This window comes from Phaenicophaeus curvirostris, chromosome Z (genome assembly GCF_032191515.1).
Source record: "Phaenicophaeus curvirostris isolate KB17595 chromosome Z, BPBGC_Pcur_1.0, whole genome shotgun sequence".
Taxonomy (NCBI): Eukaryota; Metazoa; Chordata; class Aves; order Cuculiformes; family Cuculidae; genus Phaenicophaeus; species Phaenicophaeus curvirostris.
In genome coordinates, this window is record NC_091431.1 from 45,799,589 (window position 1) to 45,820,444 (window position 20,856).

The following is a 20,856-nucleotide window of genomic DNA, read 5'->3' on the forward strand; positions in this document are numbered from 1 at the left end:
AAAAACATTTATTTGTACATCTTGAATGATGATGATATCATCAGAGTGGTATCAAATGTATGTTTTGTTTAAAAAAAAAAAATCCCTGCCAGAAGCCCCTAATTCAAACTCATAAAATAAGCGGATGTAACGTCACTCACGAGTTTATGCATATAGCTATTTCTGTCATTCAGTACTAAAACTAAAAACACTGTTGTAGGTGTAGCAAGATACTTTTTGAGTCTAGGCTTTTAAATCATTCACCCACATTTAAAAAATAATAAGTGTACAAGTGAGTAGAATTATTATTTTTGCTTTAAAAGAGACAACTAATATCTTATTGTACAAAAGGAACCTAAGTATAATCCTCACTGAAAAAATTATTACCTCAATAAATTATGAGAGGTAGCAAGGCGCTTTTGTGTGGCACGTCTAATTTCTTCTCTGATAATATTATTTAAGTCATAGATATTGTCTCTGAATATATACTTCTTAATAGATATATTGTTTGGATAGCATAAGCTGGACACGGCTATCCTCAAGACAATTTCTCTCTTTTACCCAAACAAATCAGGGTACTAAATAACTTCTCTTGCCTTTGAAACAGTCATAACTGCTTGAGGCTGCTGCAGCACAAAAACAAAATATCTTCACAAAGGTCTCAAAACAGTCAAGCTGAAAATCTAAGCCAAAGTTTCATTTAACAGCCTGTCAATTTTTTGATGTGAAGCTAATGAATGCAGTGGCAAACAAATCCATCAAACCTCACATCAAAACAACTGCACTTCATCCCACCAAAGGGAAAAATAAAACCTGCAGGCCAGCACTTTGATCTAACCTATCCACAGTAAAAACGTTGCTAAGCAGCTGAGTCTTAAGAATGCATGAGTAATTACTGACTTAATTTTACGAAGGAGGGCAATAGTACTCAAGTAGCCTAAGTTGCAAGTCAAAATGCTTGGTAGACTTCTCTGCTCAGGTTCCACAGCTAAACAACAAAAACCTTTCTAGCACCGATATCTGAAAACAAATCACGTCTTAAAAGGAGCTGCAATACAAAAGAATAATTATAATGACTAGTAAAATCACCTAGTGTGACTCTATCCCTGATAGAAGGCAGTAAAATTTACATACATTTATACTGAGTGAAAGTCACCAAGTGGTGCCACAAAACAGACACAGGGAGAAATGACAGCAGTACTCAGAAATGCCACCACTTTCTCTGAAAGCATGGGTATCAATTGGGCAAGGGGTGACAGATAGTTCTGAGAAACCCTTACAGAAGAATATGGAGAAGTAACAGATGGGAATGTGGGGACTTAAACAGCAACAGGAGGAAAATGGAAGGAAAGTAACTAAAATAATCAGCACTGCATAAAGAAGAGCTAGAGAGCCCTGAGAAAACCTGCTCACATTACGAGTCTCCTGGATGTTTCCTACACAGGACCTATACCTCAACTCAATTTTCTCTGTTCTGTGAACTACCTTCTTCTATTTAGCTTAAGTGAGACCGTGCAATCCAGAAGCTCTGGACAAGGTCAAAGGATGCTCTTTTTAGGGGAATTCTCTGTAATGAGGAACTGATTGGCCAACTTATAAGTTTTTCAAACACTGACAAAACAGCAGCAAGGGAAAAAAGGAATTCTGAGAAAGAAAAAAAAAACATGGTCTTTACACAAAAGCACAGGACCTTATTAAAAATTTAGATCTGTTTCCTGTTCTCAGTATCAAATTATAGTGCACAAGGTTCATTGATCTTATGCACCAGAGCTAAAATTTGCACAGTGAAAATCATGAACAAGAAACCCAGTTTTAGTACTTGTAAGTGAGAGGTCTTGCACTGTACCCCTTGCGTAAGGCAACAATGGTATTCATTAGAAATAACAACAAGCAAAAATATAAAATTAATAAACAGAGATGATTCACAGATGTGGAGGTGGTAACAGAGAATGTCCCACCTTGCAGCCAAGAAACACTAGGAATATAAGATTTTTCTCATACTAAAGATTTATCTTTTATTCAGTTGATTCAGAAGGATTTTTATTTCATTAGACAAAAAGGATTGTATGCAAATATTTCTATTCACCAGTTCTAACAACTGAACATTATCTCTTGATTCAGTATACAAGTTATCAACTCAACACAAATCAAAGCAGCTGTCTACAAAATATATAAGCTAATTGTCACTGGCTCATCTGCTTTGCCAATAGTAACAAAACACACTGCAGTAAGGAAAATAAAAATGCACTTCATGAAGCCACACATTTCCAGCCTACTCAAATAAATGCAACTCCATTACGAAAATGACAACATTCACAGATGCCTGAAGATAGCCTATCTGCCCCTATTCTGTACAACCAAATTTTTTTCAAAAAGAAATGGCATTCAATAAATGTAAGTTGCAGGACAGCAATGACTAAGAACATATAAAGCCTAGAGTGCCTCTCGTCTTCACACAACATAACAACCACAACAAAAGTACTTGTGAGCTGAGTACTACCTACCTTTGATTTGCTAAGTCTTGCCTTTACTGTACACTTCAATAACATCCCTCTGCACCACACTGATTTTCCAAGCATTTTCAGGAGAGCCTGACTGGTTTGTTCCATTCACCAGTATTTCCCATTTCTCCTCCTCTGTGTTCTTGCCAATGGACAAAGACATCAAAGACTAGGGATGCTGCCTGGTTGTGTAGGGATGGGGTCAGGAAGGTCAAGAAACCATGCCTGGAGCATCACGCCTAGTTCTAGAATCCCCAGCATAAGAAGGATATGGAACTGTTGCAATGGGTCCAGAGGAGGGCCACGAAGATGGTCAGAGGGCTGGAGCACCTCTGCTATAAGGACAGGCTGAGATAGTTGGTCTTGTTCAGCCCAGGGAAGAAAAGGCTCCGAGGAGACCTTAGAGCAGCCTTCCAGTACCTAAAGGGGACCTGTAAGAAAGCTGGGGAGGGACTTTTTGTAAGGGCATGTAGCAACAGGACAGGAGGTAATGGCTTTAAATTGGAGGGCGGAAGATTTAGATTAGACATTAGAAGAACTTCTTCACAATGAGAGTGGTGATGTCCCATCCCTGGAGGTGTTCAAGACCAGGTTGGATGAGCAGCCTGGTCTAGTGGGAGGTGTCCCTGCCCATTGCAGGGTGGTTGGAACTGGATGATCTTCAAGTTCCCTTCAAACTCAAACCATTCTATGATTATATGACTGTACTTTCTCCACTGGAGCTGGAGGACTTTTTATAGAGAGAAATAATAACATTATATTTGTTATTTCTCCATTTCTGCTTTTTTTAATCTACTTTTTACTTCTGCTTAATTCTGTCCAACTAGTCTCTGTTCAAAAGTGAGAACACAGCTCAAAGCAGCAGCTGAGTTGCAGCGAAGAGCACACTGGAGGTGTCACCTAGCATTACTTCTGATACGTCACCCCCTAAGCAGAAGTCTTTCAGACACTCCAGAAAACAAGCTGGAGGGTACATCCCTGCTCCTACAGTTCAACTATTACAGACAGACAGGGTACATATAGTGAAATTAAGATCGCAAATCTAGCATTTTTAAAGACAGAAAATAATTTCTGGAATTTGCAGCCACTATTTCTGCTTAACCAAAGTTCCCCATAGTGAGGGTCTAAATGATCTCCAATTTAATATTTGCAATCAATTTCACATAATCTTTAACACCATCTCAGTTCATGCAGGAAAGTAGGATCACCACACAGCCAAAATATTTACTACAACTGTAATGAACATCTTTGCCTTATTTTTTTCCCCACAAATTAATGAAAAACAAATACTGACTGCACTTCAGGATTTTTCTGTATTTCGGGACTTTTTCTATGACAGAAACCCAGCTGTAAGTGATTAGAAACTATTCTGTAAAAATAAGTGTGTTCCTGTAGGAAGACCAATAATCAGTCATCCATATACAATATTCTCTAAGGAGAACGCAGCAAGGAACTGACCTAGATATTGCTTCATTTCACTGACGGAGGCAATTCCTGCAGTACAATACAAAAGAACTAGAGGATCCAAAATTTTTTTTCAATTAAAGTTGTACATACCACATACAGAAAGAAAAGATAAGTCAAACACAACATCAGTACTCCGAAAAACAACAAATGGCAAGGCACAGTTGTATGATGGGTTTTTTTTCCTTCTAAAGGAAATTACCAGAGCTGCAAATGGAACTTACTAAAATATTCATATTCTTTGGGCACATTGACTTCTTACCTTTTTAATTAATATTTTCAGGAAATTTTCTGAGGCTGTGATAAAACTAATCATAGCTATCCTCATGTTTTTCTAGTGAAACACAATAATCAATAAACAGGGTATCCAACTTGCAGTAACTCTGTAAGTTGTGCGGGCTTTAAAAGTGTCACATAATTATGATTTAAGAAGAGATAACCAGTCTTAATGCTTTCTCTGTTTGACTTGTTCATCCTATTTGTAAGGCATAAACAAATACAAGTAAGTATTATGAAGAATTACTTCAGCACCTTTCCATTGGTTCTTCTCTTATTACACATTTCCATTAAAAAATACTAAAAATCCTACTACTACCACTCCCTTGAATGTTCTCTTACATTTAAAAAGAGAAGAAAAATAAAGATTAATTTTCATTCTTGTGGTAATAAATGATAAAACATAAGCAAGTAATATTAAGCACTCTGAGTATTTGCCAAAATACACATTTAAGAATGTTCACATTTAACAATAGTATCTAAGATTTCTTCATAGAGGACAAGTAGTCATTATTGCTTCAGCTGCTACTTTGAAACTTTCAGACACTAAAATTCAACTGCAGACACCACAGAATTACTTCAATTTCTTATACTAAATATGCACAATACAGCTCTTGGGTGGAATAACCACAGTAGAGAATTCAGTGTCCCAAGATGAACATTTTATCCATAAGCTAGAGAATTTTGACTAAATAAAACTGTATTTAGAGTGTATATTGCAAGACTTCCTAGCTAAAATTCCAGAATTTCAGAAGCCCTTTTGGAGTGGTGAAAAGGAATAAAATTTCATTAGCTTTAAAAAATTATCTTCTAGCTTCACTGAATTTAAACACAACATTAAGGTTATGGTATAATACAATAACTGAGAGGTATGCTGGAGGCATAAAATATTTAATAGTTTGTCCTGAGGCAGCTGCACGTCAAATGGTAGACCATTTTTTTTAACGCATAAGAAATATGAAAACTTTCCACTGAAACGGAGATAGCTGCAGGTATCACTACCTCAGCTTTGATACATCGAAAGATAAAGCTTGCCATTCTTGAAGTTCCGTTGAATCAATTTTAGAGCTGCCACACAGTCATACCTTTTACAATCCAGGGCAGTTTTACCTGCCACAGTTAACTCCTATGTGTCTATGCCCATATTCCTCTTAACTTAATTTGGAATTTCTGTAGGTATTATATTTATTAATATTAAATATACAGTCAACATCTTATCTGTTGACTCTAAAAAAAAATTCCCAATTAAAATTAAAGACCAGTCTGAATATGTCAGATGCACACTGATGTTTTCCAAAATTTCACTACTGTTAGGGTATGTATACAGAGCACACATGGAAAAAAATACAGAATAACAGTGACAAACTTCTGCTGAATAAATTGATCACACTCTTGATTTTGTACACATTTTGTACATGAAAAGAAGACAAAAATGTGTGCCACACAAAATTTCAATCTAAAATACCTTCAGTAAAACACATTTAATTTTAAAATCCAAGAATATCTACTCAGAGTTCACACTTCTTTTATTATCTTGCACCATCAGATATCTGATGATGTTAAAGATAAGAAAAGTTGAACTTGCTTTTCAAACTTTGTCTGAAGTTTAATTATTTATGTTTTTTTCCAGGTATCAAAATTTCTAGTTTATTATAAAGTGCTTTCACAAACAGCACAGTCTACAGGAGGAACAACAGCAGAAGTCAGATGTCTTCATGTATACTAACCTTGGTGTATGTAGCATACATAAATAGAACTGGGTTTGAAGAACAACATATACATTAAGCTACAAACAGCACTGAGAGAAATACACACTGCTGGAAATGCCCACTGTAAAAAGAAAAACTATAAATAATATTTCAATGGCAGTACAAGTTACTATCTGATCTAATAGTTCTCCCTTTTACATCAGCTTCTGTAGATTCTCACAAAGAAGTAACCACAGGCAATATTTCCTTACACATCAACCTTTTGCAATATGACTTACCAACTTTGCTGCTTTTCCATAGTCAATCCATCGGATGGTGGCAAAGTTTGTTGACTCTGCACAGTTAAAACCATGGTTAAATCCTGCATGGTATCCATATGGGAAAGTGATCATAAATTCTCCTGCCTCTTGTGTAACCTACAGCATAAAATAAAACAAAAAACAAACCCCAAACTGAACCAGACTAGAAAAGCAGTTCTGCTCCTGAAGCAATGAAAATAGCATTTACCTTTGCAACTATCTAGAAACAGTTTTTGACCTGGCGCACAGCTACAACGTAATGAAAGCAGAAACGGCATACTTGAGACAATGCTATTTACCATAAAATACATAACTACATGTGTTACTTCACAAATTCAAAAAGTACTTTCAAAAAGCTAATCTTGGGGCGGAGGTTGACTGGTGATGAAACCTGGAATTACAGGGAGCTAGAAAAGACAGTGGAAAGAATCTATCAGTCTTCCTGACTGAGAGGAAGCAGGCACAGACTGGACCAAAATGCCTGCAATTACCATCCATAAATACTTGTATAAATTAATTGTTCAAGAAATTATTCTGCCTGCCACCCTGAAAATGTTTCTCTACAATGTCACTAGAACTTTTGTTGCAAAGACTAGAGAGAGATCTTATTCTCACCCTTCTAGTCAGTATTCATCTGTTTCAAAAAGTATGTTTTGAAGAACTGTGACCGAGGGTTTGATTTGTCCTGTAAGTTACTTACTCTTGATGATCAAATATGAAGTAGGAGAAACTCTAAGTTAATGATGCTCAGCAGTTAAAAAAGTGTTCTTCATCCCAAAGGAACATATTGGATACATCTGGATCCTCTCAGGCAGTATCCTTAAATCATTTTGGTTATGAAAGGCAGAAGAAAAACTAACAATTGCCCTCAACCCATTCTTCAGCTTTACAGATACTAACACTGAGGGAATTCTTCCATTGGAAACATCATGCAGAATATCTCAATGTAAAGCCATTAAAACACCACTTTACACACTAAATTAAAACAAATTTTAATATGTCCCTGTCCTTCCCTTCTTTCTCTTTAAGCACAATTTAAAGGACTCGAACTATCGATAAGGAGAATTTCAAACACCTAAAGGACAAGGGGCCCAGAAGGAGAATCTCAAAGAGGAAAATCTTGACTACAGCTAAGCTTTGACATTGCTTCAGAGAATGATCAAGAGCGGTTCCCAAAGGACTGCTCTGTTCTTCATAAGTACAGTGAAAAGCAACCAGAAGTGTGCTGAAGCCACTGACTAAACAAGAAATTATAGAAAGCATAAAAAAACAAGCAAACAAACGAAAAAAACTTTTAAAAAGCACTAAAAAAGACACTGCCATTGTAGTTATGTTTTGTATAGCCAAAATGAAACAAAATCCCTAATAATAAAAGCAGATACAAAAGGTTACCAGAGTAAATTACCGGGGAAAAAAAGTAGGGTACAATAAACAAATCACTAGCCAGGAGATTCTCTTTCAAGAAAGAAATTTCATCTTTCTATACTTGGATGGACTGCTGCCCTACTCTGGACGTGAACAAAAGGAGAGACATCACTTCTTGTTAGTCCCTAATATTCTCTCCAGTCTGACACAGCTTTAATCTCTTTAAGTCACAGCACCAAAGAGTGTATCAAGGTCAGGCTAGTCAGACTAGAAATGGCACACTGTCTTCTGAACTATCTGGTAAGAGTTAATCAATAAACTATACGATTCAGAAGCAAAGAGTGAAAAAAGATTCCTTATGCTCTTGTTTGATATGTTTTTTGACAAGAAACACATCAGATAGCAGGCCCACTAAAAAGCAAACAGAACTATTTAAATGAAGCAAATAATCTTAGCAATGACCGATGACTATTCAACAAGATGCATTCACTGATTACAGGAAAATAAGATGACTTCTTAGAGATTAAATAGTCTGTTTTCATCATGTGACAATGCTTTGTAGAAGCAATACAGTTCAGAAAAATCAGAAGGACAAACATGATTCTTTTCAGGGTAACATACTTCTGATTTGAAATAGCCAAAAAGGAGAATTAAATTTTAAACAATCACCAAATCTCCAAACATTTTTCTTATTACCTGTCACGTCTTAAATTTCAGCTCTGGCATAGTTGTCTTTTGTTCAATTTCCACTTTTAGAATCCCCCCTTTCTTCTTCAAAATTCTCATCTTAAGGTTTTAGAAATTCTTGATGTGCTCTTTTTTCCACAACAATAGAATACACAGGGACAGCACATCAAGATGTATATTTATGCTTGTATTATAGGGTGAAGAAAAAATATACTTAGCTAACAAAGCTAAAGAATAAAATTGGATCTTACATTTTGCATTTGCACTATGCAAGGTTAATTTTTTGTAGGTTCATATTTAGTATATACATGCAAATGCACATACAGGTGCATATATTATAACTGCTACTGTAGCACTCTAACAATCACTGTGGGAATGTTTAAGAGAGATTATTCTCAATGCTAACAATTCCAAAATTTATCTCAATACACCCTCCCACTGCTGACAGTTTAGCAGGTGTTCTATTGCAACAAGCAGCAGTTCAGCTGCCACCTGGTAGGCGAAGGCTGACTTATCAGCATTCAGCACATTTCTAATTCTATCACTTTGAGCCATGAGAGATCACAGCCTGGTTCTCTCTATTCACTTTCTCACTGAATCGCATTAATTACAATTACACTTGGATACAGTCTGCTTCCTCCCAAGACTAGGTGACAGAAACAAACTTAAATATTTAACTAGTTCTAGAACTTTTTTTTTTAATTATAATACAAGGAATAATCAAGACATTGAAATAAGAACATCAACTCCCTTACACCCCTCAAATGGATGGCACTGAAAGCAATATGCTGGCACTCTGCAATATGCTACTTTAAACACTAACCATTGAAAATTATACTGTTCACAGTAATGTTCTGTAAATTCAAAACTATAAATCTAGTTATAAAACCTTCCAGGCTGGAAGGTTTCATCTGACACTTCATGATAAAGCACTAGGCTATGAAGGAAATCAGTATTTACCTAAAAATTACAAAAACTGAACTCTGCAACTACATTTCCATATGATAATACATCATTCAGAAAACAAAGTATTTCATATACAAGTAATTTGTTCAAAAAAAAACTTGCTTTCCACAGCAGGCTGTATCATTCTAAATGGCAACATTTCTTCATTTATACACAGGTTGATGTAAATATGAAAAATTAAGTGTTATTCCAAAAGGCACACAACAAATCAGTGGCTTTATCCCACCTGTGTTGCCACCAGTCTTGAAAACACACAGATATTTTTGTTACGGCTAAGCAATGCTTACACAGCATCAGGGCCTTTTCTGCTTCTCACACCACTCCACTAGCAAAGAAGCTAGGAGCACACAAGAGGTTGGGAGGGTACATAGCCGGGATGCTGACTTCAACTGACTAAAGGGATATTCCATACCATATGATGTCATGCTCAGCATATAAAGACGGAGAAAGAAGAAAGAAGGGTAGGCATCTGGAGTGCTGGAACGTCCTCCCAAGGAACTGTTAAGCATGGTGAAGCTCTGCTTTCCTGGAGATGGAAGAACACCTGTCTGCTATTGGGAGGTAGTGAATTAATTCCTTATTTTGCTTTGGTTGTAAATACAGCCTCTGCTTTACCTGCTAAACTGTCCTTATCTCAACTCATGAATTTTCTCACTTTTAGACTTCTGACTCTCTCCTACATCCCATGGTGGGGGAGAAAGTGGAACTGGAACAGGCTACCCAGGGAGGGCTTGAGTCACCTTCCCTGCAGGTGTTTAAGGCGCGGGTGGATGAGGTGCTAAGGGGCATGGTTTAGTGATTGATAGGAATGGTTGGACTCGATGATCTGATGGGTCTTTTCCAACCCAGTTATTCTATGATTCTATGATTCTATGAAAGTGAGCAGCTGTGAGAGACTCAGCTGCCTGGTGGGCTAAAACCACAGCAATGCTATAGATGAAAACATTCACTTAACTAGAGTACATTTCATACTGTTACAAAAATAGCAACTAATGAAGACAGAAAGTAGTGCATTAGCCTACATTCTAGGCCAAGGAACGTGATAAGCTAAGTCTGTTCACATAGAATCACAGAATCACCAGGCTGGAAAAGACCCACCGGATCATCACGTCCAACCATTCCTATCAAACACTAAACTATGCCCCTAAGCACCTCGTCCACCCATGCCTTAAACACCTCCAGGGAAGGTGAATCAAACACCTCCCTGGGCAGCCTGTGCCAGTGCCCAATCACCCTTTCTGTGAAAAATTTTTTCCTAATGCCCAGCCTAAATCTCCCCTGGCGGAGCTTGAGGCCATTCCCTCTTGTCCTGTCCCCTGTCACTTGGGAGAAGAGGCCAACACACTCCTCTCTACAACCTCCTTCCAGGTAGTTATAGAGAGCAATGAGGTCTCCCCTCAGCCTCCTCCTCTTAAGGCTAAACAACCCCAGATCTCTCAGCCGTTCCTCATAAGGACTGTTCTCCAGCCCCTTCACCAGCTTCGTTGCTCTGATATCAAGTAATAAACACTGAATACACTAAAACAGAAACCACTATAACAATCAAGGAACGTTGACAAGACAGTTGACAGAACTGAACTGCAGGGGGAATAGACTGAGATAAAGCACATATTGCCTGGTTCTTCTGAACACCTTAAAACAACCTGCCCAGTGGGAAACCAAGAATCATAACCCCTTAATGATCAAAAGGCTTTTAAAAACTCAGTATAACATAAACAGATGTTCAGGCAGGGAACCTTCTGAGAAGCATTACAAAGCTCTTGAATTTAGAAATTTAGAATTTGCAAAGCGTTCAGGATATAGAACAAATATACTACAAGAAAAAGCAATGCAGTAGAAACCTTTTTATACGTTGGCACATATTGGAAGTTCAAAGTGGAAAACGATAAGGTAGAAAATCTTGTAGGAAAGGAGAAAAAAAAATGAATACTTCAGATGTTTTTGAAAGCAGCTATATATTAAATTTATCCACAAAGAAGAAAGCTAGATATTCTTCCCACTTTTTCTTTATGTAATGTTCTAATCGAATGCCCAGTCTGCCCTACCTAGCAGCACAATACAATCATTCACTCTTTTTCTAATATGTTACAGCTTTCAAAATACATGATAAATTAAATAACAGTTCTTTTGGTTTGATTCCACCTGAAACTTTTTAAGATAACAATACAGATCAACATACTTTGAATGGCATCAGAAAAACAATACACAAGCATAAAGATTAGAAACATTTATTTTTATATCTAAAGTATACAACTTAACATAGCTAGTGAAGAAGTGTTCCAGTCAACAGAATCACACGCAAGTTTGCAGAGAAATAAAACAGAAACAAAAAATATTGGTAATAACTTAAAAATCAGATGAATATTTAGGATAAAGATTATGATAGCCACAAATGTTTTCTGCTAGAAAATTCCAAGCTGAATCATGTAGAAGTCCTAACTCTACAAGTATTTGTTTTCATATATTCATGGAGTCAGTGCCAAAAAAAAAATTTGCCCCATCTTTACTAAAACCAGTTCTTACAGTAAACACTGTCTAATGCAATGCATGAATGCACAGTTTAAAAATAAACACTAACATACCTTGTCAAAAGGAATTCCATACTTTTTCAATATTGATGGAGAAATTAGAGTCATCTTGTGGCGAAGAAAAGCATCACATCCTTGAGAGCTGCCTGGGAAGAACCCTAATAAGGCAAGATAAGCAAAACAAGGTATCTTTTAATTGAAACAAGCTGGAATTCTTTTTAATATTTTACAATACATAATGCTGTTTAAACTTGTTTTCGAATTTTTTATCATGTCATTGCTAGGTTCTGAGAGATTTCTATAAAAATCAAGTGCCCCTCCTAAGTTTTTCAAATAATTTTCAGGGGGAGGGAAACTGAAAACACAATTCCTACAAACAATAAAACAAAAAGAAAGGCATAGTACTTAATGAAAGCAAGAAGATGCTGAAAACATTACATTGAAAAATGGAAGGAACATAGTGAGAGGCATCTAACTACCTACTACTTCCTCTCAATACTTGCTCTCAAATGCTCTTCCACTTATGTACAGCTGTACTACTTGCTCTGAGATGAACATGAGTGTCTTGTTGGGGCCAGGAAAAACATTTTTGACCGAATAAAAGATTTCCTTGTCTCTAACAGTTCAATAGGAAAAATACTGAGTAAACACGTAGTTGAAACAAGAAGTAATGGCTCCTTGTGATGGAGTCTAAGAGTAAGTTCTACTGGTACATATACAGCTTCATCACGGCCCTATTTCAAAAAATATAGGAGGAAAAGATGAACTCTAAGACTTTAAAGTAGTGCAGTATGAATTAGTTTGACTTTGCTGTAAAAAAAAAAAAAAAAGCTATCATATTGACAAGATTCTCCAAAATTGTTTTCATTTATATTATAAACCTATATAAAATTCATATGGTAAGAAAATCCAAATATAAAGTAGTTTTAAACTGATTATTATTTTCCAGGCACGAGGTAAACATATGCAACCCTATTTTGTTATGCAGAAGAACTACCTGAGGAACATGGACAGAAATTGTAGTGAAGCAAATAGTCTCAAACAAACAAAAAAGACATATTTTATCAATTATCCTGCACAGCAACTTGATACTGGTGAAGATATTATACAATGCCAACTCTTCATGGTGAAAAGGTCTCCTTAATTATGGTATTAATACCGATTCAGAAAAAACACCGTTGATTCATTTATGCATTAAATGATATTTTATGCCTCAAAACTACTAAAAATCTTTGAGAGAGATCCAGACTGATGAATGACCTAGGATTATCCAAGGTGCAAACATCTGCTCACAACAAATATATTAACCATCCAATTATTCTCCAAACTCAATGGTAACTGTTTTTCTGGAAAAGTATGGTATTTGTATGAAAGCAGTAAGAAGAGGTTTCCAAGAAAAGAACACAGCAAAAAAATAACGAAAATTACTAAACAAATTAAGAGAAAAATATTGCTTAGTGGACAAAAAATAAGCCACCGGACATTTAAGTAGTGAAAGAGCTTTCAGTCATCACTTTATGGTGTTTGTACAACTTGTTGTGTGCCTCTCATGTAAATGTTAGTTTCACAGAAACAGTTTCATTCTTGGAGCAACATGCTCACTACTGGATTATAAAAAAAAAATAAATCCAAAAATAATCACTTTCAATCAATTAACTATCTAAGTATTTTTAATGACTTGAGCTAAAAAAGACAAAATCTCAACAATTCAACATAACACACAGCCTTCTGTGTAACATCAGGTTGAATATCATCTCTCTAATGAGTCTTATATTTTTGTCCATTAACAACCCCACAACTGCAGAGCAAAGGCGATCACATTATAATTGTCATATTCTTTGTACTTCTATTCTAGCACACTCCCTAGGCCCGGGAGAACATTTTTTCTCCCTGATTTCTCTGATGTAACACTAAGCAGTACTTAAGCAGCAAAGGTTATGTACACTTATGCTGACAGATGCACTAGGAAATCCACTAAAATTCTCTGAGATAAAATTTTATTCAAGTTTATCATTCTTTCCTTTTCCTCCTCACCAACAGACATATAATTATTTACTTTCTTTTGGAATTGCAAATAATGTTATATTATAAGCTTCAAAATCTATCACTTAGTAGGCACAGTTTTACCATGTTATGTTTGGCTTCCTTGACTGAAAGACAGTTAAAAGAAACTAGCCCACAATTAGTGGTCTCCAGTAAATAAATTTCAACTATATCGGCACAATTAATATCTGTAACATAATCATAACAATCATAGATTGGAATCTACACCTTATAAGCTTCAAGGAGTCTCAGTCCTGAGCAGCATAATAATAGAAATGTACTGGAACACATTATGAAAAAAGTGATTGAAAGCGGTACTTGAGACTGAGGAAACAACTGATATGAAAAGCAGGAAAAAATTTTATTTCTAAAAGCAGCAGATTGGCAGAGTTATTTTCTGTGAAGCAAGTTTGAGTTACATTTCCTGTACTGCAATGCTTTATACCCAATCTGCTACGTGCAATATACGTGATGATAAAAAGCAAATGATGGGCCAAAATTCAAGAGATCAGAAATAGTTGTGATTCCAACCAGAAGGTAAGCTGCTTGTTGAAAGCTGCAAACAACAGGGAACAGCAGAATGCACCTACCCAAAAACCATTAAGAGAAATTTACAGGAGAACATCTGCTGCCCTCACAGTGAAATCAAAGTGCAGCCTACACGTTCTGTGCCACTATAAAAGATCTTTCGGCTCCGTCGAAGTCTACGCTTAACAGACACTCAAGCTTTCCAGTCTCGTCCACCTCATTTTTTTTGAAAGCACTCCCCTTCAATGAACAAGGAAAGAAAGGAAGGTAGTATTTCCTCATTACAAGGCTCTATATATCAGAAGATCTTTTGTTCTGCTGAGGCTAAGGGTAAGGTCAGACAAACTTTTCTTTCAGCAAAGAAATATCCCTGTGGGAGAACTGGTTAGCAAATGTAAAAAATACCTAGTAGCACACTGAATAGAGGACATTGTATTAGAAACATCACAAGATCCTTACAAATGCATTAAATGCAGGCCAATTCAAGACATGCCTGTGACACACCACAACCATTCTCAAATACGAAACTGACACTAAAATCACCAATTTACAGGATTATCAATTAATCCTGGGGATTTCATGAAATCCCACATCGAAAAGAAAAAAATATTTAAATCTATCTAAAATGTAACTGTAATACCATTCAAGGTCTGTAGCAGATTCACGTTCTTGAGACACATGAAATCTTAATTTAATCCATTAAAACTAATCCATTAACTTTAAATCAGTTCTATAACACAAAAGCAGGACTTCTTGGGAATTTGCATGCATCCCCAGTTTCTCCAACGGCCTCTTGAGATGTGGCAGACCTCTTCCACACCTCTTCTCCGTACTTACATTTAGCTTACCCTGCTTACCTTCTTGGAAATGATTACGCAGCACACTAAATGACAATTCAAAACTATTGCTTCATAGAAGCCAGTAAGAAATAATCAAAGAAAAACAGGATTAGATTGCTCATTGATTTTCATCCATGAGGAAATGAGCTTCCAGTTAAATTCTGCAATCGGCGATTTAAAGAAACGCTAACCTTCTTACCACCTAGGGCAGAATCAGAACAGCCTACAAGGTAAGTATGTGGTTCAACAGTTGGTAGCTAAATGTTTGGATATAAGCACATAAACTAGAGGCAGAGTGCATTTATCCACCAAACTGAAAATCCCATTCAGGCTTTTTAAAAACCTTACGTAGTTAACACAAGCAGCAGTGGCAACGACTATGTGAAAACACAGGCTTCAGACTGTGTTAACAACAAAAAAAAATATGCTTTCAGAAGACAATACGCACATATTGACAGATAACGTGGCCAAAAAATAAGATAACAATATACAAGGTAACCAGTCCTGTTTTCACTAACAAAATAAAAACCACTTTTTGAGTTAGTCTCATCACTGTGCTGGTGAAGACAACACTCTTCCATCTCTGTAGCCAATGACATTTCCATACAATTTATGGGTTTATGATCCATACTCTAGATACAAGTCAAGCCTTCCTCATCTTTAGCGGAAGCTGGGAGTGGCCACTAAGCAGGTTCATAGCTGTGTCTGAATAAGATACAATTCCCACACAGAGAACACTGCTGTATTGACAGTCTTTAGAGAAATGGTTCAGGGTAAAGAACAATTTAAAATAAATTCAACTCTATAAATTATTGCACAACGATGAGCACTGCTATCTGGAAGGCTCCTTTTTTTTGCACCTTCAGAGTATCATTTCCTACATACCACACGTGGCTCATATCAGATGACATCACATCACAACTAGAATGCCAACTGGAGTGGATTGCGTTCTATTCACTGATAGATTACCACTTTCAAGATACTTGGATCACTTATGTATGGCACTAAGAATGTGTCCTTACTGTTTTCAATTAAACTGTTCAGCTACCATTATACAAGGAGAAATTACAATACTATTTCCAAAAAGTAATTCTACAACTCTATTGATTTGACCATGGTAACTGGCTATATATTACTTTGTATGATCAAGGCTATCACAATCTGGTTAATAATGAAGTCATTATTTAAGCACACACACATAAGACAATATTGTTAGTGCATTTTCAAATAAAATTCTGACGAGTCAATTAATACGGCTAGACTTATCTTTCTCTACACTTCCATCTTCAAATCTTCACCTAAAATTTCACAGTAAAGGTGCTGAATTGCTGATTTATTAATATTAATTGAGAATATAAATATAAAATATGAAAGTAGAAATATAAAATTAAAACTTACAACATAAGAGAATGTTGTTAAAAGAAACAGTTAAAAGAAACTAGCCCACAAATTGCAAGTAACTTCAATGTAATTTAACTTAAATGCAATTAAAATAATTCAAATTAATGCAATTAAGTTACAGTAATTTTTTACTTATTTAGATCTTCTTTTAAAAGACTTAGAACGTACAAAATATTAATCATAATTCACTGATCAGTATTCTTGGAACACAGATATGAAAGGAGAACAAAGCTTTCTAGTCTTTTCATATTTAGATTTTTCTTTGGTAGATATAGATACAAACTTAATACAATTTATTTAAATTAATTTATGGTTATTTTAACTAATTCAAATTAACTTTCTGTATTGCACATTAAGGAAATTAGGAAGAAGAGTCTGCATGACAACAATCCTCACAAAGAAGCAGAGGTAATTCGTATGCTACACAAAGTACAGAGTACAACAGCCACAAAAAAAGCAAGTGCTGTGAAATATGAATGTTGTTATGCCCAGATGAACATGTTACAGCCTGAACTTTTTAGATGCGACTTTCCTAACTTGACTCATACAACCATCAATTGACACAAAGTTCAATTCTTCAGCTGCTCAAGTTTTCAGATTCTGGACCCCTAGAAGTTACTTAAGTTCTACATCAAGTTTCCTTTCAATGGCTGTTCATACTTGTTTTCATACATAACAGATAATGACTTCTGCATGAAATGAATTAAATACTATACACCAGACGAAGCTTTTTAACACCTCTACATACTTACAACATAATAAACTTCAGTTTCTTCTTTAACCTAATCAAACAGCAAAGACAGACATCACCTCCTCTCCAAAACATTTTCTGCAATTAAATGATTGATTGAAAGATCTTGAAAATCCTTGAAACTGCCATTTCTGATTTGCCACTCTGCTTCTATTTGCTTTATTTTCTAGCCCATGTTATGAAACAGAAAGATCTTACAAATACTGTGGTATTACAGATTAACATAACAAATATAAAATTGCAGTTAATAGCTCATTTGAGATTTTTATTACATTTATGTATATAAAATTGAAAAAATATCTATATAAACAAGAAAGCAGCTAAAGGGCAAAATCAAACTGTTATCTTTATTAGATGCAAGTCTAATGTCTTTCAGATAAAGTATTTGTAGGTGCCGCAGTCAATCAAGACTTCACTTGAGAGCAGAAATGAAAGTACTCATGCACAAAAGGCATGTGTGGTAATTGCAATGTGCAGACAAGCTAATGGAAAACATGCTATCCTTCCTTTAATTTTATGTATCAACTGCTGCCTTGACTTAGAGAACTTGTCACGTTTAATGCATTATTTTATTATTTTAATTATTTAGGAGCGTTCAGTTAATTCAGCAGGCCTTTGGTCATCAGAGCTAACCTTCTTGAACAAACTACTTTTTTTTCAGATGTTGCAACTCATGCAAAAATATGATTAAAAATATTTTTCAATACACATGTAATTACATATGAAGGTCTCATTTACACTATGTTTTATTAATGTTTACTACTAAGTGACTTGCAGTCACGCAGCTTACTTTGTATTTTCATCTTTTGAAGATACCTTACTGTAAAACACAGGCTGTATTTCAGCAGTTAGCAACTGCAAAGCAGATCACACAGGTCTTAACCTCCACAGCATGGAAATAATCTTAAATGGTAGTTTAAAAAAAAAATACGTAAGTCAAATTGAGCATTAAGTCCAGCATCTGTATTCTTAGGAACTATGGCATCATCTTCTGTATTCCACTCTAATGACTCAGAAAGAGAGTGATGCACCTATATGTATACAAAATGGATATGAAAAGAAAATGCATAAAAACTCTCAGAATTTGGTCCTGATAAATAATATCTAATTATCAACTTTAAAAAGTGTTCCTTACATAATATGGTTCATAGCAGGCTATCAAATATGGGCTGCCAGGCTATGAAACATGCCTAATTATACCTGTGATCATAAGTTGCACTAGAAACTACATCTAGACACTAGGAGAGGTTTAGTATTATTGAAAATAAAACCAATTGCTGTCTGAGAATTTTCTCATGTATTAGTGATTTTTATCACTTAGATCTCAACCTCCCAACAATATCCTCTCTTCTTTCTCAATAAACATTCCTCACAATTCTGCTCACAAAAGTCAGTACATGCTTTGCTCAAAGTGGATTTATATGTCTGCTCACTGGCCAGCAGAGTGTTACCAAATAAGATTTGGCATTAGTATATTTTGTCTGCTTCCCTCTTTTCAGGGGTACTAACCAGGTTTTCCATCCCCAGTCACTAATTTCCATAAAACTTCAGGTGACTCAGCTGTCTTCAGTATTCCTATATTTTTATTATATTTGGCTAAGAAGTAAAGATTCAAAATTTACTGATGAAAAGAAGCTAAGACAAGAAAACAGAAGGGCAGACAGGAGGCAAAGATACTAGCAACGAAAATCTAACGAACAACAAAATAATAACGCTTATTCCCGTAAGCTTCATCAAGCAAAAATGCCAATACAAAACAAAGTTCTAAGGTGAAAAAAAGAAAAGGATTATTTTGCTTCTTAAAAATTCCTCCAAGTACCTGAAAGCATTCCTTGTTTGCAATCATACCACAAACAGATAAAAGTTACACAACTTAAGTAATAACACACAGTGGGTGAGTCAAGGACAGTATTTTTCATTTTGCTGGATGTTTGTCCTTCAAACACCTTACATATGGAAATATTGAATATATTACCATGAGCTAGTCTTTCAAGCCGTTTGCCTTGCTCTGGAGGTATAGCATACCTAAAAATCACATAAAGAAAAAGATAAAATTATAAAAGACATAATTACTACACAAGCTATGATTCACATACGATGAATATCTAAAAATACAGAAGCCAAAAACATTAAAGACTAAAAATTATACAGAAAACTATGCCAATTTCGGATGAAACAATATAAAGGGTTTTTTTGAAAAAATATTTTAGCTTACTTCTAGTCTAAATATTATAATATGTAGTTTAAGAATGTTTTATTCACTATCTGAATCATGCATATTGACAATATTTGATAGTATTACACACTCTAGTTGAAAAAAGACACATATACTTTCACTTTCCAAATGAAACAAAACCATGCTAAATAAGTCTAACTTATACAGGTTTAATTTCTTTGAATTTCACTACTTCACAGGACAAGAGTTCAACAAAAAATATAAGCATTAAATATCTCTGTTTTTTCCTACGGTCAGTGCTGGGGAATAGAAAGGTTACTTGTGTTTGTAAAAACACTACAATTAGAGTTTAAAAATAATTAAAGAAATATACTTTTGTTAAATTAATTAATTCATATCCTGGAATCATTCTGTCCTTAACATGTTTTTTAAAAGATTCCATATGGAATCTTTAGCTTATCTAAAATCACCAAGCCATAATTCATTCAGTGTAAGTTGATGCGTTTCATCATTGTGTTCATTTGGGGTCTATGGTAACATCTACTGTTCAGTCGTTTATTTCTTCCCACTGTTATCACTGTTCTCACAGCTAAGGGCCAAGGAAAGCAGACCATCTTTGTAGTATCAGACATTAGGAGACCCAAAGTCACTCTCCTGGTCCTTCAGGTTCCTAAAATAATCTTATTAGAAAACTGAGCTTTTTTAACGCATATGCATTTATATATATGCTTATATATCAGTGAAATTAGTGACAAATATTACCTGATTCTTCATCTACTGCAAAGAACATTGAATAAAAACCCTCCCAAAACCAGATGACTAAATCAGAGAAAAGTATTCCCTCTTAGTCTCAACAGTCAGCTTACAGGTTTTAGAAAAAAATTTTTCACCATCTTGTGTCCAACTTCCTTTTAGCTACATTACCAAACAGCCACTAACATTTGTTTGACTTGTCATATCTTAAGGCTAAGTCCAGCCCACTTTAAAAGTCAATATAATGGGCACAAAATGCTAAACCACTACGAGGCAAAGAGAACGCTTCTTTGACAATAAGCAAAGAAACAGAGAAAAAGGGGAGAATGGACAAAGAGGTAAATGTTAATGCTAACTACATTTTAATTTTATGAGTTTGGGAATACGTTTGTTAAAAATTTTGAAAAGACAGAAAAACACCGAAGAATCACCGATACCTACATTTGTCAAGAATTGTTCAACAAGATCTTATGACATAAATTTAACTCAGAAAATCAAGGATACTAGCAACAAGATAACAACAAGTAAATAATAAATTAAATTAAATCTAAGCCATTAAATGATGTTTCTGAAACATATATATATACACAC

At 35.3% G+C, this 20,856-nt stretch overlaps 1 protein-coding gene across 1 annotated transcript in view; it reads right to left on the reverse strand.

Moving 5' to 3' along the window:
• KDM4C (lysine demethylase 4C) overlaps positions 1-20,856 on the reverse strand; it is a 265,420-nt gene that overhangs the window by 200,367 nt on the left and 44,197 nt on the right. Inside the window, 3 exon segments of the mRNA XM_069881261.1 lie at positions 6,208-6,345; positions 11,829-11,932; positions 19,312-19,361. Of these exon segments, the coding sequence (XP_069737362.1) occupies positions 6,208-6,345; positions 11,829-11,932; positions 19,312-19,361 (292 nt within the window).